Below are 24497 nucleotides of genomic sequence, written 5' to 3' on the forward strand. Positions count from 1 at the left end.
CTTACTTTTGTATATAACTAACCCATATTTAGAGTCCAAAATATAATAAAGATGACCCACATACCTTGCTATCTGGAATTTGAAAAGCAGAGGGCTGAAAATTTCAGCCAGAGACCTTGCATTCAGGAGATTTTTGCTGGAGGCTTTACAAACTCTGAGGAAATGTTTGAGCAAATACTGGAGTGTGAGCCAATACTGGGGAGGTATATTTGGAGACCTGATGAGTTTCTTCAGCAACTGACCATATTCCTCTGAGCTCTGCACTTCTGCAAGCAAACACGTAAAAGGCTTTTGATATGAGCACAGGAACATTCAACAGGTAAAATGAAATTGTATATAACTCCTTTGGAAGCATCAATTTTACAGAAAAAAAAAATTCTGTCCTTCATTAGTGCTATAAGACTTCTTTCTTCTTTTGACAAAAGTGAAATGCTCAGGGAAGAGTAAAAAACAAGTGTTTAAAAGTCAAATGGAAACAGATATGCATTTTGGTAAAAACCACAATGTGTTCAGAGTGTACTGGTAGAAGTCTGTCTTGTGTTTAGCGTCACACATGATTGGGTAATTCTGAGATGCACTAGATAAGTCTCACAGGTGCTGTTCTAACTTTGAAGGTTACCAGTAACAATATCCTGTCCTGAGATATACAACAGAATACTTGGCCCATGTGCTGAAAGCCTGTAAGCTGTACTTGTTTGAAATGACCACTGTAGATGATGAATCTTACATTCATGTATTTCTCACTTCATAATCTGCAACTCCCAATGTACTGCAGAACACCATGACCTCTAATACATTTACTTTGTCAGCACTGATAAAAAGTTAAAAATTAGCTTTCTGCATACAGATAAGACCTTGATCCCCCCCCCCCAGTTTTTCTATAGTCATTCTACTTACTAAAATGAAGAGAACTGTTATCCCTTATATTTTCCATTATGTTTACCTAAATAGGTAACTAAATAATGCATGTCTAGATCTGAGATGAAACAGCTTTCATTAAAAGTGGTGAAGGTATTATGTTTTCTGAGATGCTGCCAGGTTGTGCAGCATCTTCCCTGTTCTGTGGGTGACAGCTGGATCACCGGATATTCAGAAACGTAGTAAAAGCTTTTTTGTCTGACATTTCAAATAATGTGATAATCATACCTTGAGATACAGAAATGATGTCACTGTAAACAGTTGCTGGAATGACGGGATTTGGCAGGTCCAGGATATACCTCTTGAGAGCATCTGATAAGGTGGGCACATCGTATGTCTCTAAATCCAATGAAGAGGCATCTAAAGGGAAAGAGCAATGTACTTTTCAGACATTAGAAACAGGAAAAATATACAGGCTCATGATATTAGGGCTTTACACCAAGCCAGAACTGTCAACTTCTATCGGGGTTTACGGGGAACAACTTGTAAGAAAGAATGTAAGACACCAAGAAACATCTTTGAGATGTAGAACATACAGTGCTCAGCGCTATGGACAGGCCTCTGGCATCTGATGAACCAAATGGCTTCCACACCTGTGTGTGGCTTTCCGCCATATACAGTGCAGGGCTGAATTCAGAATAATGGTGGTGACTTGCTGCATGTTGGCAATGTTATGGAACATCAGAATATTTTTAACAGGTCTCTGTTTTACCTGTAAATATTTTGTGTAAGAAGTAGGTATTAATCAAGGGTTTGTTTTCCCCAAAGGAGAGCTTGCAGTATGAGCTCAATTCTTATCAGACACTAAAGGATATGGACGAGAAAATTATGCATTATGAATGGCTCAGATGATAAAAAACTTGCAGTGTGGGTATGAATTCTACAAAAGCAGTTATGTGTCAGAGAATCCAACCACAAATTCATAAGAAATAGTTTTCATTAGTTTTGTTGCTCACAGGATGTTTTCTATTTCATAAGCCAAGTTAAATCCTGGTTCTTTCAGTGTTGACCTGTTCTCTGAAGTATATCCCAAATTATTATAACGAATACATGAGTAGGAATAAGCTTGTGGTACTCTGCAACTCTTTGGGTGTAATGTCATAAATGGACCTGAACTCTTCCCTCTGCTGCGCTGGTCAGATGCAAGTTAGCTTTGATTTTGGAGCTAGATAGCACCATGTTGAAGCTAACAGGCAGTTACCCAATTAATACGGAGAGCATTTTAACCATAAGCAGAACAGCACACTAACGCATTTTGCAACTTTGAGACCAAAGCCAACTTTGCTCTCTGAATTAGCACTCTGCTAATTCAAAGAGAGTAGGTGGAGGGGATGAGAGCTGTCTGCATCCATGCATCTGGACACCCACTGCACCAGCTCTGTCCTGGAGGATTCTGATCCTGTCTTAAAGAGAACTCCGAAAGATACACTGTTACTAAAGGGTAAAGTCCTGTTTTCTTTAATTCTTTAATTACATTTTAAATAAGAATACAGATAAACTACAAGTTCTTGATCTCAGGAGATAGATGAACCTTTCATAAAAGTAAACCTCAGTTTAGAGACTTAAAAAAGGATTCAGACAAATTAGGTAATATATTCATATTGGTGCCACAGAAAATCTGGATTTATCTGGACTGAAAAATCTAATTACAATACCAAAAATATGACTTAAGGCTGCTTGCACCACATGCATATCTCCTTTCTCTGCTTGCACTCATACTTCTTCACTCCCACCACAATCAGCAGAAGACAGGCTGCTCTTTTGATTTGAAGGAACAGACAACTCATACTATCAGCTCTTGTTCATTTTGTTAATATTTGCAATTACTAAAAATGAAGACAACAGCTTGAGTTTGCTTCCTTTGTCCTTTTGGCAACACAGCATGTACCTAGTTTCATTTTCTAGCCTTTGTATTTTCGTGCTGTTTTATGCAAGTGGAAGCTCACACCCCACATTGCACCCCAGCTTGCAGAAGCGTGGTCAAGCACTCCTACAATAGCTCCTGATCTCTCAAACTGCACTTGAGTGTTGCCATGCCAGTATATTCTCGCCTGAAGCAGAAATGAAGAGTACCAAAAAGAGAAGGAAATATATTTCAGGAAACTTGAACGGATATGTGGTGTTAGTGGTGTAGCTGCATTTTACTGTCCAAAACCTGAGAACCCAATCTGCTGCAGCAACATTAATTCAATTCTCTCCTTCCCTTCCAGAATCATCTCTGTAGCAGGCAGGGAATGTGCAGCTATTGCCTTCCCACCTACTGGACCAAGAAAATGCACACACACACCGGTATGTAAATACATGGCCATTTGTTTACAAAATAACCTGCAGCCTTACAGGAATAGCATATCTTTATCTTGCATCTGAACATAACACCTTGTTTTTCTCTGTACAGCTAGACTGTCAGTCCCTGAACAAGCAAGTGACCAAAAAATGATTAAAATAATTATTCTTGGAAAAAACCATACAGTGAAGCCATGAAAAAAAGACAACCTGTAAAAGTGAAAAATACATTTCATATTAAGTGTAAAAGTTAGAAACCTTTTTTACTTACATTTGTCTTTTTAATATTATTCAGAACCAGCACATATATATAAAAGGAGTAAGGGAGCAAAGAAAGGAGGAGCAGTCTGACCACAAAATCTGTCTAGTGCTTTAAGGAAGAGAACTGTACTTACCACATTCAAGAATTTGTCTTAATTCTGCTGAGCTGCTTGAGCCTTGTGTTCCATACAAAGTTGAGCACTCCAGACCTTCAAACCAAAATTGATGGGATACATTAATATTCCAGTGACGGTTGCCATGACACAACATACTTCTGTTTTCTTCAAGTAAGTACTTACAGTATAAATTAGCAACATTCTCCCACCACCACCCACCTACCAGACTACAGAGTGTGATTGCTTTTTAAGGCTGTAAAACACCTCTTTGTACATGCAAACTGCTGTGTCTGCAGAAAGAGCTGGCCAAGGAAGATCAGACACGCCAGCAGTTCCACGTATTCTGTACAGCTCTCCATGGGCTGACTGTAGAAGGCCCAGGACTAGGAGACAGATTCACATACCCCAGGGAAGAAAACAGCTTGCAGGAGCAACATGGGAGCCAGATCTTCCTTTACACTCCACATGCCAGCTGGAAACACCAGGTCTTTCAGGTGGATAAGAAGTCAGCAATCTGAGTCAGGCCACCCCACAGGAATGGGACAGGGACATGACAAAAGTTCTGACACATCCTAATTAGCTTTAAAGATTTAACTGAGCCTTCTAAGTTACAAGCGTGCCTAACCTTTGGCACCCTATGCAGTCAACAGAGACAGAGAGCCCCTTCTATGGGACAAGTAACCCTCTGGTGACCTTTGACTATCCACAGAGCCCATAACCTCAGAGTGTATGTAGGGCGAGTGTCACATCACTGGTGTGAGACAAAATGTCTGTATATGTCACATAACATGTCTGATAATCCACCTCAATAACAGACACCAATACAGTGTTTTCATGTGAAAGATACTGTTTACAGCTTCCCTACTTTAGTGCAAATAGAGAAGACACAAGGAAAGAGACCACACCCACGGATGCAAAGCACCAACGATTTAATAGTATCAGCAGTGTTTCCTGGAAGCAGCAGTTGCTTATGCAAACTGTTGCTAAATACTGGCCCTTCTCATCGATATTAGTAAGCTTCCACTCATTCAGGAAAGGCTTATGCTCTCTTAAAGTGTCAGAGCAGTATGTGAGAACCTACGTCCCCAAGGACAGCAGCCTGAGTCTGATCAGAATACCACTTTTCCTTTCGCTCCCCAGCTGTAAGGCCACTGAATGAGCAGGACCCACTGAGCTGCTCCTTACCTCACCAGGACTATGAAGGTGACATCAGAGGAGGAGCCAGGAAGAGAGAAATAGGGCAAAAGACGCCCTGGTAGAAGAAAGAGGCCCTAGTAGAAGAAAGGGGAAAGCCTCAGAAAGATGGAAAGACATCAGCACAGGAAAGCAGGAGAGCAAAAAACCATAAAAATAACACTGGCTGGCTCAGCCAGTGAACTTTTGTCATGTCCCTGTCCCATACAGCAGCAATAAAGAATTGGCTCCTGAAGCATAAAAACAGTTCTTTTACAACTTTTTCATATTTTTTTTCCCCGCTTTGGGGCAAAACATTACTTGTTTGGCTGTGTATCCAATTCAATGTTACAATGGCACTTCCATAACCAACTTAAGGGGCTTATCAGTTAGAAAAAACAAAACAATACTAAACCTTTCTCCCTTACCTTTCAGTAATACCTGTATTAGTTGAGTTATTAAATGTCATTTGAAGTAAGTTTTGGTTTTGCTCCTACAGTCCAAATGGGCTCTACTGAGCAGAAACAAATGCAACAAACCTTAAATGAGATTATTTCAAATCTGTTAAGTAATGTGATGCATTAGCAGCTCTAGAATGGGGAGATGCCAGCTCTGGATCTGATTCTGCAGTCTTGGCTCACGTAAGAAACAAAAAACCTTGGCAGATCATTCTTCAGCCTACCTTTCTTTTCAATTGTCTCCACTATCTTGATAAGAATTGGTGGAGCAACATCAGGAGGTGCAAACTGTTCCGTAAGATCTGGAAGTGAAAAAGCTGCAAAAGAAAAAGAAGAAAAATAAGCCAAACTACAGGTGAATGTTTATGAAAGTCATGACACATAATGCAACCAGTTAATTTTTAAGTATGGAACAAACATCCCACTTGTCAAGCCTAAACAAGAACACTCCACAAGTAATCAGAAAGCTGAATAAAAATGATGACAATTGCATTTTCTTTTAGGGACCTCAGTCAGCCCTAGAATCACTCGCCATATTGCCTAAGAAAAGAAAACACAATAAAAGGTTGCAGTCTGTGGATGGGCAGAAATACAATGCAAGGAAGAAAAGAAAAAAATCTTTTGGTCTGAAATATTTACATTCAGTATACACCAGATGAGGGAGCTAAACACATCACCATCTGGAAGTTGCTGATCCCCTGGGTAAAACAGACTTACAAAGGCCTGAAATAGCAGTAGAAACAAGTATTTCACACTCATACAAAAGTTCAAAAACTTCTGTTTGCTTTCAATTTTCAAGCATAATACTATTAACATTACAGTTTTCTTGAAGCAAGAATTTTCTTTTCTACAATGACTGGTTAAGAATAAACAGCAGTATAATCAGAAAGTGACATTTTGCAGATTCAAACCAACCTGCATATAGATTTTACACAAAGTCAGTTTTCACTCAATCCAGTTTCTTCACAGGGAGAACATACAGTATAAAGGAATGTTCTGGCTCTGTGATGTGAGGGATGATCTATCTCTAAACGCACTATTTTTGCCAAAAGAGCAAATCAAAAGTTTTAGAGTGGTCCTGTTTAACTCTGGGAAAGCAAGAACATTTACATAAAGATATTATTAAACTACTGCTAGAAACATCTGGCACAGTTTGATGGATTATGATTGACAAACAAAGTTTAATCACTGAAGTAAAAGTTGCCAGTTGCCTAAGCAATGGTGATCTCTACCCAGTTAAACTCACCACGGACAAAAAGAGAGCAATTCTTAAACACACATGCACATATGTGCCTGCATGCGTATGTATACATGCAGGCATGCACATGCACACACTGTGTTTCTAGAAGACTAAAAATGAACAAAATCATGAGGATAACTAAGTAGAAGAAGAGAAAATAAAAAACCCACAACAGCAAAATATGAATAGAGTTTTTAATGAAAAACATTGAGGTAGCAAAAAAATTAAATATACCACAACTGTGAAAGAGAAAGCAGACAATTTTGGCTGAGAATTCACCCTATTTTGGAAGCAACAATAATGTAACTATCTAAAAATACAAACAATTTAAAAGTGGTAGGACAGCAAGGAAGGTACAGAAAAAGTTTGGAAGTGCAAAAACTGAGGAGAGAAATGAAAGACAATAAATAATAATTATTTATGAACTAGTAATGGAAGTGGAGCATACTGGGACACTGAGACATGTCCTTTGCAAAAAGAAGCAAAGTGATGGTACAATAATGATGGAATACTTTCCAGTCCATTCATAACTGAGAAGGACATTAGAAAAACATCTGCTAGTCATAACAGTTTAACTTAGGAGGCCTAGAAAATGATAATTCAGGAGTCCCAAAAGGGTTGCCTAAGCAGATCTCTGGCCTGCTGATGTTACTTTTTAATGACTTGTGGAAAATCAGAGCAATTCCTGGGGATCAAAAGAATTCTAATGCCCAATCTGCACTCTGAAAAGACAAGTAAGATGACTACATGCTAGTTACATTATCAGTCCTGGGCAAATAAAGGAAAGCCTGATACTAGACTACTATGATAAAGCAATAAAAGACAGCACTGTAACTAAGGATTGTCTGCATAGCTTTTTAGAGGATAGGTTCTGTTAAAAACCACACTACTTCCCTGGTGGCAGTTAGCTTAGTTAGCTGAAAAATGCAAGTAAGTAGACGTAATAACCTCTAAAGTTTTGTCAAGTAGTTAACTTAGTGTAACACTGTGATTAAAAGCTAAACTCTAAGAAAGCATATGTTATATAGGTGTAGCTGACCAGCAGATCTCCAAGTAGCAGATGCAGAACAAGCTGCTCAGGGAAGGAATGGACTTTTCATTTCTTTACATCTTCAAACCATTTTCAGGTTCCATCTGGAACACCTCTTTTAGCTTAACATTGTATCTGCTTTATCAAACACAATTTGGGCTCAAATGGAAGATGCTGCACTCCAAACAGCCTCTGCTGAGGCATGCTGAAATACAGACCATTTAATTTGTAATATGCAGATCAAATAGTTCCTTTTGACCCCAAACTGTGAATGTATCTTATGATGAGGGCAAATCTATTGAAAGAATAAATGAAAGATCAGATCAGTCTCATATCAAAGGGTATGCTATGAAAATACTCAAATTCTGAGATACTCGTAGACTCACAGAATGCTAAGGGCATAGAATGTATCCCTTACATGGCAGCAGAGGAAGAACAGGTTTTATGAACAGCGTTTACATATTTTTACTTATGAAAGTAACTTTTTGCTCCCTTAGGTAGCTAGTTACATTAAGTACCTTTCTTCCTCATGCATAACAGCAATGAAATTGCATCACCTCTGAACAAAGATGCTCATCTCATAATTCCAGCTGGAGGCAGCATGCAGCAACAGTCACCAGTCTAAATTGAAGCTGAGGAAAGAAAGGAGACGAAGAAGGAGAAATAGAGACAGAGGACGGAAGTCAAACCTGACAGACATTTGAAACATTTCAGGTGACAGTTCGGCAGTTCAGGGATGGTCCATCCAGGCTACTGAGCAGCAGAGAGAACTATGCTTTCTTGCATTAACTAAACTGTGCCTTGAAATGATGACAAGGGATACACTCCAAATATCTATAAACAAGGTGTATTTAGAAAAATGATTCCACTTCCCACTAGATTTAGATTTTCTACATGATGGATGGAGTTCAAGCAAAGCAAAAAGGAGAACTAAATGTCAGGGGAAGGCTTCAGTTCATAGGGAGAAGCCCTTGCAGGGTGAAGAAAGACACTACAGAAAACAGTTTGTCTCCATGGGACATAAGGAATGGGGTGGATGTAGACCTTACTCAGATTACCTAAACACAGACTGCCTCTTCCTGCAACCTACCTGATGCTCCATGCTTTTCATCTACACTTTAAGCAGGATTAGCTTATAAACTAGTATCATACTCTGTTACTGAATCACTCTGTTGTACAGTATTCCTGGATCAGTAATATTCCTAGTGAAAGTGAAAGGCTTTTGGAAGCTATGCATTTACCTTTACATTTATGCAAAATCTGTAATATGTCTACAGAACATATGTATGTAAAGCAAATGTCACACTGGTTAAAATGAAAGATTTCCAACGGTCCTCTGCTACCTTAAAATATGCAATTTGAAAAAATATTAAAATTATAGGAGTTCAGAGGATTTCTGATGTCTCTTCCTTCTTATATCCCATTCCTTTCCTCCAAAACTGGAAATATCTATCTACCAAAGACATTGCTGAACTTTTAGATATGAAGAGAGCCTTTAAAATAATTACAATCTATTCCATAAATACATAAACTGTAAAATACTCGTGTATTTGACTGAAAACTCAGGATATTCACCTCTAATACTAGGCACACACTGGTGAGTAAAAGCTCTACAGCAAAAAGACACGACACACATACACACAATGGCAGGTACAAAACCTGCAGTCACCTTCAATGCAGCAACGACAGAAGACCACATCTAAGTCACACAGTTATAGTGCTCAGCAACATTGAAAAAAACATTCACTTCATCAGCATGTAGGAGATGGTGTTAACAAATTAAAATCACTTAACCTCCCACCTGTTCTAGGATTTCCTCCTCATTCCACCATCTCCAATATAATAAACTCATAGCATCATACTGCGTTGTACTTTAAACTTCCCAACTTTTGCACAAAATAGAAAATTATGTTCATTTACAGGTGAAACGCCTCATGAAACACACACCTGTCAGAAAAAAAAACTTAACAGTACTTATAGAACCAAAGCCAGTTTTTAACATTTACACAGAAGACAGCCCAATTTAGGAACAGTGCTCTTCAATTTCAAAATGCTGAGAAGAAATGGCAGAGGCAAAGCTGAAGAAAACTACACCTCATTTTGTAAAAAAACAGTCTGACTCCCAGAGCTAGAATACAAGTTATCCTTAAAGAAGTCCTGATTCTAGATCAGATGTTCCAGAAGAAAACTCAGCATGCATACTAAGATCTACAGAGGGAAAGGAAAACTTTTCAGATAGGTCAGTTTTAGTAAGAGAGAAGTGAACAAAAGCTCACATGTAACCTGCATTTAGTACCTGATTTCAAAAGTATCTTTTGCTTTGAAGCATGCTGTAGCACAGCACAGAGGTTTGGAGAACCAAATCCACTCTTAATAATTTGAGCAACTTTGTAGATCCCTTTGGTACAATCCAGTATCAGTCTTTCACTTAAAGCAATCATTTTCCCCCCAAATTCCTCTAATTTTTAAAAATTCTGCTGTCTCCAAAATATTAAGGTTCTGAAAAGCTGTCATACAGTTTTCGTGTCTTCTTTCTAGTCACAAGTCTGGCAGTGTGTCTCCAGATACTAAGGAAGCTTCTGATGACACATGATAAAAGCTGGATTTTCCACTAGCTCTATTTTTACCTTGCACAGTGAGAACCAATGAGATGAACCACAAGCCAGGGTTTGTTCCAATCTGCAAACTCTTCCCTTTCCCTGATACAGACAGGCCTGAACAGCTCTAAGGCAATGGCAACGCGTGGGAGATGAGAGCATACCTTAGGTTCAAGAGTTGCCAACATAGCTACAAAGTGCAAGATGAAACCAGCACACAGCTGCACCTTTTGGAAGGGTTCTCAGTAAAAAGAGATACTTTAGAGTTAGTACCTGGCAACGACAAGTGGAAATTTAAAGCCGGAATTTGGCTTTAGAGGCTTCTGAGTCAAATCTTTCATTACTGCTACAAGAATGGAAATGAATATAAAAAAAAAAGAACATAACTTAAAATGTAACAATACACACTATGGGAAGGAGTTTAACTTCTAAATATTTTACAGGAACTAACATTACTTGATTTAGCTCTCAGTCAAGATTACTCCATGCATGTTCTTCTTTTTTCAGAAATGGCATTTACATTTGTGCATACAAACTGCATTTGATGACAACACAGCTCTATATAAAAGTCTAATATTTGAGAACTCGGGTCTCATGATCATAACTGGCTTATGTACATGCAGATACACACTTTATGAATCCAATAGTATCTACTAACGTAGTGAATTATACAGATTTACCCGTATCCTTGTCTGAAAGTCATACAAGATGTCCAAACGTGAACGGTGTGACCAGGACTGAAATTAACTATAATAAACATAAGCATATTAATTAATGCCGAAGAAATGCAAAGGTAAGGGTCATTGTCAAGCAAGTTGCGATAATCTCTCCAACAAGACCAGCCAGCAAACTATAAAGAAACAATGGCTGATTGAGCACCTAAAATACTTTTGCCAGTGGCACCATCAGTGGCATAATGCATAACAAGTTGTGGACAATGGAGGGTTTTCCACAAAGTTCAACACCCATGCTTGCTGTTGAAAATTCTGGGAAACGTGGGAGCTCGCTTTCTTTATTGAAATGCTGTTATTTCAGAAGTTAGGTACTCTACTAGGTATGGGAAGTGGAATTAAAAAAATGTTCCACTATTACAACCCATCTTGCTTGAAACAGAATCTGAATTTCAATAAGGATCTGTAATGGCTGAATTCAATCACTTGTCAGTATACAATGTCAAATTCAAGTGAAGATGCATTGGAAATGAGAGCAGTTTGGCATTCCTGCACAGCCTTTAAGGCAGTGGTATGAACTGAGGCAGTCCTCTGTACTCCTGTGCGCTGACTGCTAGGGATGCCCAGACCAGAGACAGCAGTGCTTCAGAAGACTGCGCTGAGAACACAGCAAAGCCATGCCTGTGGAAACATGAGTTCAGATCCCGTTAACACTGGAAAGCACCAGGAAGTGCCTCCGCACGGGTGATGGCCTGGCTCGATGCTTCTCACTCACGGCCCTGTGGTGGCAGCCGGTCCAGACGCAGAGCCTCAGCTGTCGCGGCCCCCCCAGTACCTGCTTTCATCAGCTGGGGAAGAAAGGCCATACAAGCCTCACAACCCATAAGAGAGTGAAATGACTCTTACTGACACAAAACTCCCAACTTTTAGTGAGAGGGCATTTCATGGTCCTTTAAATGTTTCTTTATAGTCTTAAGAAGCAGCAAATTCCTGCAGAAACTTGCAGTGCAACAGTGTGAAAGGTAAGGAAAACCCCAAATCCTAAGCCCTATCAAGAGTTTCCATCGAGATTTGTGCTTTGGGTTCAATGCCAGACCAAGTCAGAAAAAGATGAGTCTGGTATTACAAATAAATACCAGACAGAAATTCACTCTGGGATTTGAGGACCACAACCTTGCCTTGGCATTTGTAATTTCAGAGAGCCTAATGGCATTTACCAAAAGAACAGACAAATAGAGTGTTCAGAAATGCCCAACTGCTATTAGCAAAATGTTTTCACTGGGCAAGAATGAAAGGCAAGAAGGTGAGAGCGAAGACAAAGAAGGTGATGTCACTGTGTGTGTCTCAGATAAATCAAGGACTGCAATAGATAGTAAATTCAGCTGCAACTGCTCAAAGAGAAAAATACCTCTTCCTAGGTCCTACTGACCTGAGAGGATTTAGTTTGGCTATAGTTAAATTCTCCTGGATGCTGAAAGCTTCACTGAAAATGGCAGGAGGAAGAGCTGTTCAGGGCTCAATCACCTTCTCCAGTACTGGTTTCATTAGAAAGATTTTAAAAGACAACACTATTCATGGAAAAATATGAAAGAGATTTAAGCTTCAGTGAATTTGACACAGCATTACAAGCGGCTTAATAAGTCTGTCTACTATTACTTGTCTTTTATTTTTATCAGATGTCATCAGTCAGGGAGACTGAGGACTCAGAATACCACAGAAGCCTTGGCAGCCGGAGGAGACTAGATCCGGGAGAAATGAAGAGAAGTAAAGACTATCCCGGCACTAGAAAAAGGAACGGTCTGGCCCACCAGCACTGTCAGCCTTCAGGTTCACAAGAGGCCCATTTTTATGGAGGCAGAAAAATGTCTGCGAGTCAAGATTTACTGAGATATGAATGATCCCAGTGCTATGAAAAGGCATAGGGAAATGATGCCTCCTGGTGACGTTACGTGACTGGAGTACAACCAGGAAGCCGGATGGAAATACTGCCAATTCCAAAATCCTTCAATACTATGTGGCCAGCACAGTCTACTTCTTCCATCAGTCAGTAGGCATTGGGTATGAACTAGCAGACAAAGTGACAACTTCATTCAGATACTCTCTGGTAACGGTACGCTGAAGATTTTAGCCACAGAAGGAAATACCGATCTGTACTGAAAAAATGGTTTATCACATCAGCTGTCACTCCTCTTTTTCCTTCGTCTTCAATGGAGAAACACCTGAATAAAGCAGAACACCCTTCTAGGGCATCTCAGTGACAACATTTAACCCTCATGGATAAACAGTACTCTTGTTAATATGCTTCTGGACTTCAAATAGCTTTTTAAAGCATCCATACTTCCACTGTGATCCTACATCAGTAATACAGAGTGACAAGAACTTTTCTAGGGGGCTTATTCCAAAGGATGATGGCTGCAGGAGTTATCACCAGCGTGACCTTCTGAACTCCAGTCAGTCCCAGTGTACTGCCCAAAATACAAAGCCAGCATCTCCATAACTCTCTGTGTGAGGTAGGTACTGACAACATCACCTGTAAGCTTGAAAAAGGGCATTTCGAACTGACTTTTGTAGAAAAATGTATACAACTTGTTATAATATATGTGGCACTTAACAAAATAAGACCAGGCAGTCATTTTTTCCAGGATGAATAGATGTATATTATGATTGGGCCACTTATAGTCCAACCCACTGAACCTAGGAGGGTCGGAATAAAAACTGAACGTTACTTCCTTTTATCTGGGCTACACACAATATGTCAAAAAAGACATAGTTACCTCTATTAACCAGTGCTGTAAATCATACTTTGCCAAGACCCTTTCCAGGATTATCAGCACATATACGCAAGCAATGTCTGATTGATAAAATATCACGTGCATGGTGATTATGCAGGAAGTTTGGGGGGCCAGGAGAACTAATTCCCCTCTTCATCCCCATTCATAAAGTTGCACCAGCTGCACTCTCAGGGCTAAGGAGAATAAGAGGCAACTATAGGAACAGAGGGGAAACAAGCCCAGGTGAATACAGATTAGCACAAGAAAATAATCTATAAACAATAGATGGCAGAACTAGACAGAACAAAGCTTTGATTCAATACAGAAAGTCATACTTTATAAAGTACCAATTCTCCCAAAAGAAATCTGGAGTCTCTTTACCCTTCTCTGACCCAAAAATGAATGCCTGTCACAGAGCTGCTGCCTTAATTAACAAAGAATTCCTCTAAGACAAAACAAAATGAAAGTGTGGAGAGAAAGAAAGAAAAGAAGACAGTGTCTGGCTTGAGGAAAGTTTAGCTACACAAATAAGCAGAAAAATAAAACCACCCAGCAACATAGTGTAGGGTACTATATTCCTTTATATATAGTTTAATACTTTTAACAGTGGCTGCTAATCATCTTTCACACACATTAATTTAATGTTTCATAAAGCCCTATTTCTATCATCTGTTGAAAGGGAAGTGATACTGTCTATACCAGGAAGGAATTCTGTACATAATACTCTATCAGATTAAACCTCAGTAACTTTATGAATTATGAGCTGTCAGGCACTTTTCTGATCTGCTACAGAATATACTTCTTAGAAATAGGAGCTATAAATAAGATAACAGATGTTCTTTGTTGGCTTCAACTGAAGCACAGATAATTTTTTAAAAGCAGCCTGTAGTTAAGACTGTTGTAAAGACAGAATTCTGCTTCCCTCTGTGGGTGAGCTTTTGCAATACTCCTTTTCAAACTAGAAGTGATTTTAGGATTTGAAATGGCTGCAATTATTTACAATTAGTATTAACATAATTAGAGAAATGAGCAGCCCTGTTCTGAAGAAAAACTGCGAGGCTTATAAAAAAAATATTGACTAAGTGCAACATTCTGGCACGCAGTAGGCTGTGTCATAATGCCACAGAAAACACATAAACTGTTTTGCAAAAGACACCCCCCCCAAACCCAAGGAAGAGATGGGAAAACCACCTGCTTATTCAACTGTTCTTTCAAAGAGCTATGACATAAGCAGAAACAATAAAATAAGAAATAAGCAAGGATGTAGTAAAAGATGCCTTTTTGCTTCTAAGTAGAGGAGGGCACTCAATAAGCTGAGGAGCACAAAGGGGACCCAGGACAGACACTGCTGGAGCTGAACCCCAAATAGGCTGGCCCTGGGGCTTCGATACTGCCGGTCTCCAGGAGAGGAGCATCTCACCTCATTCCCACAGTCTGGAGCACAGGGCATGGCTAGAGGCTTCCCACACTTTTCTTAGGGGTGGCAGACTGATGTGTATTTCCCTCTTACCCCTCACTCTCAGGGATCACCCCAAGCCCTGTGTGACATGCAGGAGCACAGTGGGTAGCAGTGTTCTCACAGTCCCTAAGAGCATCACTTTAAATGCAAGAGCAGGTTAATGTCCCTAAATAGAACGAGCCAGGATGGTCCTCAGAGCATGATTCTGAGGACAGAGAAAGAGAGTATTTTAATAAGCCAACACCTATTTTTCATGTCTTGTTGATGTCTGCAGGTTCCCTGTCAGAAGTTTGCAGTCAGAGATATCAGCAGATGAGAGGTAAAATATGGCGTGGTTACCAAGTTACTGCATCGCCACAAGCAAGGAGATGATTATAGAGGTGACAGTAAGGGAGGGACAGGACAAGGTCAACCAAGAAGCTGGACCAGGTGAAGTGCGAAACATTGCCTTTTTCATCAAGTAAGGGTTGTTGTATTTCCTTCTCCTCCTTCAGGACTGCTGCTCCAGGGCTCTGCAAGAATTTAAGTAATTCTACCCAATTCTCCTCAGAGATACTAACTGGCAATGAAAAGCTTACTATTCCAGCTTCTGGCAGTGGTTTGACATGAAACCATACATGATATCAAAAAGGAAAATACGTGACACTGAATATTCAAGCACCGTGTAGATAGCACAGGTAGAGGATAAGCAGCACATTCCACTGGTAGCTGTGTCTTGTGATCTACTTATCAGGTTCCCAGTGTAACTCAGTGCAACCCCTGCAGGGTCATTGTTGTCATTAAACATCCAGACAGTAGCACCTAGAAGGCCTTATCAGAATCAGAACAAACTTGTGATAGTTCTCTACATACAAAATCTCACTTACTGGTCTTAAGATTAACTAAGCCATCTCTTAGAATTCATGCCAGCTGTCTTCCCACAAACTCTACCTCATCTTTCCCAAGGGTATTAAAGCCATGATATTCTATTAACTTCTGCACTCTAGACTTTTAAAAAAAAAAAAAGCAACAGTGAAACTCTAGTAAAAGCATTATTTATTTTAAAGAGACCATATGTAAGTTAATACATTTACATGTGTTTGACTACAGTCACTCTACAAGGAATTAGCAGCAAAGCTCCCTCTATCTCATGCCTGCTATACTACACAGACACATAAAACTACATTGAAAGGGCATCAAGACCACAAGGTCAAGCACTCAAAACTTAAAGAGCTAAGGCTGCATGTGCAATTTCAGTTCTTGCTTTCATCTTTTTCAACATAATGACATAGCATTTTTCCAATAAAATTACCCTGCCCATTTCAGCACACGGAGCATAGCGCTCTCAAGGGACAGAACCCAGCTGAAGAGCTGATGTATTTATTACCTGAAGCATTATCCAGATTGTACAAGGACACATGGTCATCCAGTAGACTCATGTTCTCCTGTTTACTTTCCTCTTCAAACCTGAATTTTCTATCATCTCATCTCAACTTGGCTTCCCATGCAAGAGTACTTTGCTCTACAACTTGTTCTCGAGTTCTTCCTAGCAAGTGTGAAAGAAATACATACTTGGTTGTTCCTGGAAACCTTTGTCACATAAGAGAGAGACAGCTGCCTATCTTTTAAGGCAAGGAATACTGAGGTCCATCTCAAGAGGCACTTGAAAATTTTGGTTCTGGTAAGCCAGTGGTGAGATGATTTCAATGACCTCCATCAGGTAAAACTTCACAGATAGTGAGCTCCCGTGCTGTAACTGTTTTTACCTAGAAAGCAGTGACATGTATTTTCTTCTGAATAGTTTGGCACTAACCTACCAACATTACTAACCTCAATTCCCTGTCCACATAATCATGGTGATGGTTAGTAATGGTGCTTCAGTAGTGTCTGCTCTTTGTAACCGAGATAGGACTGCTCGATGGATGTTCACTGCGACATACTGGGGATGCTGCAACTCTCTCCAGAATGACTTGACCCACCTGTAAAATATCCCTGTTCCTTACTGCTGTTTCCTTTTTTTGATACTATGAAGTTGTTTCTTATGCAAGGCCATTCCTGGTTTGTGATAATAACTCTGAGAAGCATATTTTAAAACATTCTCTTTTTATTCAATAATCATAATACACAGTATGAGTATGTTGTTTTGCTCTGAAAGAATACTTTGTTTTGCTGCCTTTTTGCTGTGGAGAAACTAATGGGGGAAAAATGCCAACAAATCCCCCTCAAACTATCCGCAGGCAAGCAGTCTAGAGGAAAAGAATAAGCTCTTCACTATTGCAAGAAAAAGATAATGTGTATTACGGTGCTTGAGAAGTCAAGTTGTTTAGATCTGGAAGATTTACATAAAAGCACTGACAGAACCTGCTGACAGATAAAAGCCAAAACAGCTCCTTCATCTTTTGGGAATTATGGGAAACATTTGTAAACACACAGAAAGTTAAAAATAATGAGTGTATAGCAGTCACCCAGGAAAAAAAAAAGTAAACAATGGTAGCAGCAATGCAGCATCAGAAGGACTTTTTTATTCTGGAACTTAATGTATTTCAAATCAAGCCTTTTTCCCCCCCTCTAAAAAAAAAAAAAAAAAAAAAAAAGGAAAGAGCCTAGGGCTCTAGCTGTAGCAATAGAAATACAGCAATGCTGAAAGGCAATCTGATAAGAAAGTAAAACTGGGTTAATCCTTACAGCCATTAAACCATGGGCTGATCTGACATAGATACAGAAACAACAACATTATTAGGAAATTCCTGAACTGGATCTACAGAGAGTTTAATCCCACCATCGTCTTTAATTTCAAATGAAGAAGAAAACTCTAAGTTTTTATGTAATAAGATGTTTTTTGACCCATACCATACACCTGTCAAGATTTCTCTGCATAGCAATGTCAGCGTTGATTTCTCATTCCAATATATTTCACACTATCAAGAAGCTACACAAAAAGGACATCATGGAATATGAAGTACATGTACTTAATGCATGAACTTAAAGACCTCTCTTCCATAAAGCACTGTTTGTTCACACTCCACTGCTGAAGCAACTTTAATTTAGATCTTAGCAGTTAAAGTGGTGAATGAATTTCACGGACCTTTACAAAGCAGTCAGGGTCTCAACTGGCTGCCTAACTGCAACCGGACAAAGACCTTCATTTGTGTACTGTCTAGCACACTGTGTTGCAGAAATTCATATAGTGCAAAATCTGTTTACAGGAAGTGTAAAAAAAAGAATTGAAAATAACAACAAATGTGGCTCTAATGAAAAGCTAGCATGAAAAACTGGCTATGTTTTTACATCACTGTCTGCAAGCCAAAGATTAACTGAAGTCAGGGCAAGGAGGTATGGAACAGGATTTCAGTCTGCAGTGCGAGTATTCATTTACAGAGACTAAAAGCAAGAGGCAAAGCCTCTCTTTAAGAAAACCCAACCGTAATTCTAAGCACTTGAACTCGCAGAAATCCTTTTGCAACCTTCATGCAACCCTACAGTGTTAACGAGCTTCTTGGGGTCTAAAACAAAGAAAAACGTGTCCCTCTTGAAAACAAGCAGTGTCTTGTGAAGGAATGAGACTGAGCAGAAGAGGTTTAAATAACTGCAAAAAATATTTTGTAAGCGGTCTTGGAAAGCCTAAACTGCAGAGGAACTGTGCAAACTAAAAAACCATACACGTCTGGTTAAGAACTGACATGTTCCCTGTGATTTTTTACTCAGGTGGATCAAATGAAAGCTGCTCTTCCAGGGAAGAAGCCAGGGAGGCAGAAGCTCTTTTTATGTTCTCTACAAAGACTCAAGAGGTGAGCAAGAAGCACTCTGACCTGCTGCTTCGCTTCCTTGCCTCTGCCACCAGGCAGCTACCCTACACTGGCCTACTCCAGCACAGGGGAACATGCTGTGGACATTCTCCAACTTCCCTGTAGAAAATTCATGGGGAGCAGGATCAATGCACAAGTTGACTGCCTCTGAACTTAGGGGAGTAGAGTGTATAAATGAGCATGCCAAGAAATACTAATCTGTTGAATATTTAAGTGCTGCAAGTGTACAGAGCTTCCACAGGTCACATACACAAAACACCCCAAACAGTTTTTCCACCATCCTGCTCCTGCCAAAAAAGTTAGCTAGTGTTCTAACCCATCCATATCTGAAAATATAATGGCACTATCTATCTATACATGTATCTCTATTTGCACATATGTACAAACAAAGCTTAAAGCTACAATCAGTCAGCTGTTTCAGAATGTTGATTATAGGATGCAATAAAGGAGTAAAAATACAACCCTGACTTGCACAAGATGTGATCAAACATGTGAAAATGTCTTCCAGCTATGACTCACTAAGAAATGGGTGGACATTCGTGAGGCTGAAAGGCTGCTGGCTGGAAGGAGTAAGCCTTCTTCCACACTCGCCAGCAAGGACTGGGAATTGGCTGCTATTCTGTCAAAGGGCCAGGTATATCCTGGTTGTTTTCCTGCTATCCTACTGGGAAAACAGAAAAAAAGAGGAAGTCTTACATGTCTGTTTTTGTTATTGTGCTCCAGAGGAATCCCTTAGTCAACTTGCCAAAAGAACCAACCATAATTACCTTTATTTGACCCTACCGGAAGGGAGCACCTCTTTCTCGTTTCATTTTACCTTTTTTAAAGGAATTTATTTATTTATTTATTTATTTAAATGTGGGCCATGCCAAGAAGGGAAAGGATATCTCACTTGACTCTCAGATGGAGAACCCTTCCAAAAAAACAGTTCCCTATCGAGAACAGAAGGAAAAGGAATGCATTAATTTTAAACTGACCTGATTTTTCTAACAGGCTTATGACTCCCTGTTTTTAAGCATAGTTCACATGAACTGCCTGCTACAGCAGAGCAAGCATCTTTCTACCTCGCTCTCCTTCTAATTTCACCCTTCCAAATTGTGCATGAAGCTGGAAAAACTTGTATCCTAATTAGCTCAGTCATGGCATCTTCAAAGAACTTTACTGAGGCTTTTACTAGATAAAGCTCCTCAAAAATGGTAGATGCAGCAAACAGCTGGTATAACTCACCTAAGCTCTGCTATGCTACCACCAGGTACTTAATTCTTGCAGGACTCAGAACTGCTAAACAGGAGCCTGCTGCCTCCCAAAGGGTTCTAATATTTCATGGTAAATGTGCCACTAATAGCCTCTTTTAGAGAGATCAGTATGAGCAATCATCTAAATCTAGGTCTTGTTTTAAGGGAAATGCTTTTTGTTTGGTTGTTGTTTTTTTTTTAAATAGCGTATTTATTGGTCTCTCAGGGGAGCCAGCCCTTCTGCTTCTCTTTTTCTTGTGTTTCACTGCCTCAGTCAGCTTTCCACTTTTCAATCTTGCTCTCAAACTGAGAAGTCTTAGGAGACAAAGCAAGTCAAGGTTATTCTAATGGCATTCAGCTAGGAATAAATAATGCAAAGGACCAAGTGAATATTCTAATCTGTGCTGCCTGAGGTGCGAAGGGACCCAACTCAAGCAAGCAAGCAAGCAAGTGCGAGGCCACAGATGTAGACTTCTCTTGACTTCTCAAGACTCAACTTGTTTGTCTGTTGCTTCCAAAACCTTACAGGATAGTTTAGTTCTAAAGTACTATGTATAAAGACTGGGTTGGTTTTTGTTTTGGTTCCCCCCCCACCCATAGCCACAAATTACATATCACCAAATTACATCCAGAAATTTAACATATACTGGGAGTCAATACTGTAGTCTTGCATCAAGGTAATCAAGACTAAGAACAAAGTGTCAGAGCCTATTTTTCAGAGCCTATCAGTGAGTCCACTTATGCCATTGTCTGACAGTCCGTTCTAAAGCTTCAAAGCAAGCTGCTGCTTTTGGCTTTTTTTTAATCCGAGTCAGGAAAATAAGCATGGATTAAAGATTTCTAACAGGCTGCAAACGGGTGACCAAATCTTACTTAACATGACAGAAAAATCTGTATTTTCCACAACATTAAATTCATATTGAAATGAGAGAACTTTATGCTTTTACTTCTGCATGGCTATCAACTTAAGACCAACAGAACAAATTGGAACCACATTTAAGTCTACTCTTTCCTGCTGGCTTTATAGCTTCCCCTTGCTTTCTGCACATTACACATTCTCTCTCTTTCTCTCTCAGCATTTGGTCTCTTTCTCCTTCAGGCATTCTGTAATCCTGCCAGCCAAAGAGCTTTGCTTTTAATAAGTAGATCTGCCACCTTAAACACCAGTCTCCTAAGGCAATCAAATAATGAAACACACATGTATGTACTTGCACGTAATCTGTCAAACGCCTCTCTAGCCCACTACAAATGTTTTTCGCAATTCAGGATTTTCATAGGAGCATGCATTCATACACTCTTGGTTTTCAAAGATCAAATGCCATGGCTCTTCAGAGTCCTGTGTCTTGTTTATACATACAAACCCAATGACCCTGCAAACTCCATATCAGTATCTCGAAGACACGAAATAGGAAAAACCTAAAAATACAAAGGTTGTCCAGACAACTTCATATGGAGTGGGCATATCCTTCAATTTCTCCAACGTGGCATAGGGGTCTGGTGCAAGACAACACAGGTTCCTTGGTGACAGAACACTCTTCTCATGATTCTAGTGTGTCTGGAAAGTTAACAAATAACCATTCCAGGTATCAGAATATTTTTCATACCTCCCCCATAACTCATCTATCATCCACACTGAAACCGCCTTGATTACCACTTTCTAAACTAATATTTCCCAAAAGAGAAATGTAATGTATGATGCTAGCAACAGAGTAATCCAGGAGAAAACTGTCACACTAGGATGAAGTTGCACTGCCACACCCCTTGATTAAATAAGGTTGCAGTTTACAGCATGGCAGAATAAAGATGGTAGCAAAAGCAACTTTCCAGTAAGCAAGTTACTGATTTCTAATAGAAAACTAAAATCAAGTTTCAAGGACTGTAATTAACTATATTACGTGATCATTTGCAAAAATTCCTGCATTGTGAATCACAACTACAATACAGTGAAAAAAAGCAAAACTACTAGAGATGCGCCATATAAACCTAAAGCAAAAGGTACTTAAAACGTGCATGTCCCTGAAATGCATATTTCTATTGCAAGACATGCTTTACATGTACAATGAAGTACTGAGAACTTGAAACTTTGAATTCTCAGAATTGGGAAACAAGTGAGACAACACTAAATTGTCACCACATCTGTTGAATCTGTGCACTCACATTCTAATAATTCTTTTGCTTTTGATGCTTATATTTGGATTCCAGCTGGTGAAGCTGGATGACGCAGGAGTAGGCCAGGAAGATTTGTTCTGCAAGGAATCATCCTGGTCAGCCAGTACTCAGTAAATGAAGCCAGACATGGAGTGAGCAGATGGTACTCACTGCTTGTGACAAAGCCTTACACTGTCAAACCTAATGCAGTTCTGGTTCCTGGTTTTGGTTATCTCAATGAACATTTAAGTGTTAGAGTTAAGAGTTCTTTAAGAGTTCCATCCCCAGATTCAGCTTTTTGAGGTGTGTTTCCACATGAACTCCCTATTACAAAGAGATTAACCTTAAACTATCTTAAAACAGTAGTTACTTTTTAATTGTCTTTTTGATCTACCTCATTCCTCACAGGAATTATGATACCACCTTTGCTCACAACAGTGTCCTGAAGACAACTTAATATTTGTGAATATGAAGCATTATGAAGCTGTTATCAGCCACATCACTGGAAAGAGCAGAAGAGGCAATGAAGAAACCTGTTTCCAGTGAGGAGCCTGAAGGCTGTGAAGAAAAAGCTGGCCTAAGACCACAAACTAAACAACCAGAATGAAGCAGTTCTCATTCAGTGAAGACCTCAACAATGAACAAAGCAAGGATAAGCAGGAAAAGGGGTCAGGCAACTATGTAATTAAAAACTGTATCAGATGGCATATGCTAAGAGAAGGCATAATTACATGTATAAACACAAGTTTTAGATGCATGGTTTTGCAATCTTAACAATGTTCTCCTACTATAGTGTGTAATTCACTGTATACATGCACATGCATCAACGTAATAAAACTCTATTTATTGTAAATATAATAATTTGTTACAATAACAATATGCAATTAAAACTCGTCACCATATCATTTCCTCAATTATAAGAAACCCTCATTACCATCACACATGGAACATGCTTTAAATCTGTCTAGGAGTTAGGAGCTCCATACAGAAATTACCAAGTGAAATTCCATGCTGTGCATTAGCCCAAGGACCTCAGAAGAGATGATTGTAACAGTATTTCCCTTCCATGTCTTCAAAATCCATGAAAGGACAGTCAGACACTGTTCTGTACATAAGTGTTTATTGTGTAGTATTTCATATTACATGCAATCTGGTATACTGGAATCTCTTCAGAACAGAGCTAGCATTTGTGCTCCAAACCCTAAAAGCAATGGGAATTCTGCCTGAGAGAAGTGAGAATAAGAACTGTGGGATTTGTCCCATTGTTGCTAAACCTTGACTATACGTCTGATACTGTTACTTCTGTAGTCAAAATGGGTTTTGCCACCAACTTAAGGGAAAGTAAAACAGCAGCCTGCTGCTTCTTGTATGAACAAGTCTTTTAAGTAAACAAAAAAACTCCAACCATGTATAATATTTTCAAGAACATCAGTACTTTAAAATAATCTTATTTTTAGTTTGCATCCAAAGGGATTTTGAATAAAGCATTTTAATACTCTGTTTAGAAGAGAGCAGCTCACATTAACAAGCATGGGCATGTTCCATCTAAACTACCAGACAATTTACCACAGTATTTGATTGACTGGCTATTTAGATCAAACAGACAATGAAAAGCAAAAAAAAAAACCCCAACCATTCTCATCTTATTGGTGTGTTCTTACTGTGTCATAATAAAACCCTAGATATTTGTCTTAAAGGAAACATCTGGAGAAAAAGCATAACAGTTGGTAACTGTCTTCCCCTTTTTTGCTTAACTGTACATGCAACTTACAAGTCTTGCATCTTAAATCACTGGGGAAGGCACCCACAGCCCAAGTTTTAATATCGAAGATATAAGAGACTTGGAACTATCACTACGAGAGTAGTCCAAAGCAATGATTAGTATTACATAGATGAGTGCCAACGGTTCCTTTAGCATTCAGAATTCTCCCAAAGGCCAGAAGGCAGCTCAAAAGAAGTGAGACTTCATGCTAGTCGCTCTGTAGTAAACATTGTTAAACCAGTGATTTAATATAACCTCCAAAAAAGTGTCCTGACAATAATATTGTGAAAATCTCTCATTTCACGTAGGGGGCTGCCACTTACACAGACTACCAGAAGTGTTTTGGAGTTGTTAACACTAAAGTTGACCCAAGAGGAAGTTAGAAAAACATGAAAGCAGTGGGGAATGCACGGTAATCTTTCAACCAACAGTAATAAATTATAAATACAGCAGAGCAAAGAGAATTCACTCATCCCTCTGTGCCCTTGAGGACCCCTCACTGAGTGAACAGAGTTCCTTTATTTCCAGATATTTGAGATGAAGTTTTTGCTACTTGTTGTTCTGAATATGTGTTCTTTAACACTTTCTCT

The 24497-nt window shown here is 39.3% G+C and overlaps 1 protein-coding gene across 3 annotated transcripts in view; it reads right to left on the reverse strand.

Annotated features, from left to right (window-relative positions):
- The window catches only part of PIK3R1 (phosphoinositide-3-kinase, regulatory subunit 1 (alpha)), a 54396-nt gene that overhangs the window by 20419 nt on the left and 9480 nt on the right, over positions 1-24497 (reverse strand). The window contains exons 1-5 of one of the 3 annotated variants that reach the window (XM_010580500.1): positions 16344-16414; positions 5434-5526; positions 3597-3671; positions 1147-1278; positions 65-266 (exon numbers count right to left, since the gene is read on the reverse strand). In XM_010580500.1, coding sequence (XP_010578802.1) covers positions 65-266; positions 1147-1278; positions 3597-3671; positions 5434-5526; positions 16344-16395 — 554 coding nt within the window. In that variant the 5' untranslated portion in view covers positions 16396-16414. Of the gene's footprint in view, positions 1-64; positions 267-1146; positions 1279-3596; positions 3672-5433; positions 5527-7997; positions 8060-16343; positions 16415-24497 lie in introns of those variants that run through there. The other 2 variants (XM_010580501.1, XM_010580499.1) reach the window with 2 other exon arrangements.

The sequence above is a fragment of the Haliaeetus leucocephalus genome, unplaced genomic scaffold, assembly GCF_000737465.1.
Source record: "Haliaeetus leucocephalus isolate CR32 unplaced genomic scaffold, Haliaeetus_leucocephalus-4.0 Scaffold722, whole genome shotgun sequence".
Lineage (NCBI taxonomy): Eukaryota > Metazoa > Chordata > Aves > Accipitriformes > Accipitridae > Haliaeetus > Haliaeetus leucocephalus.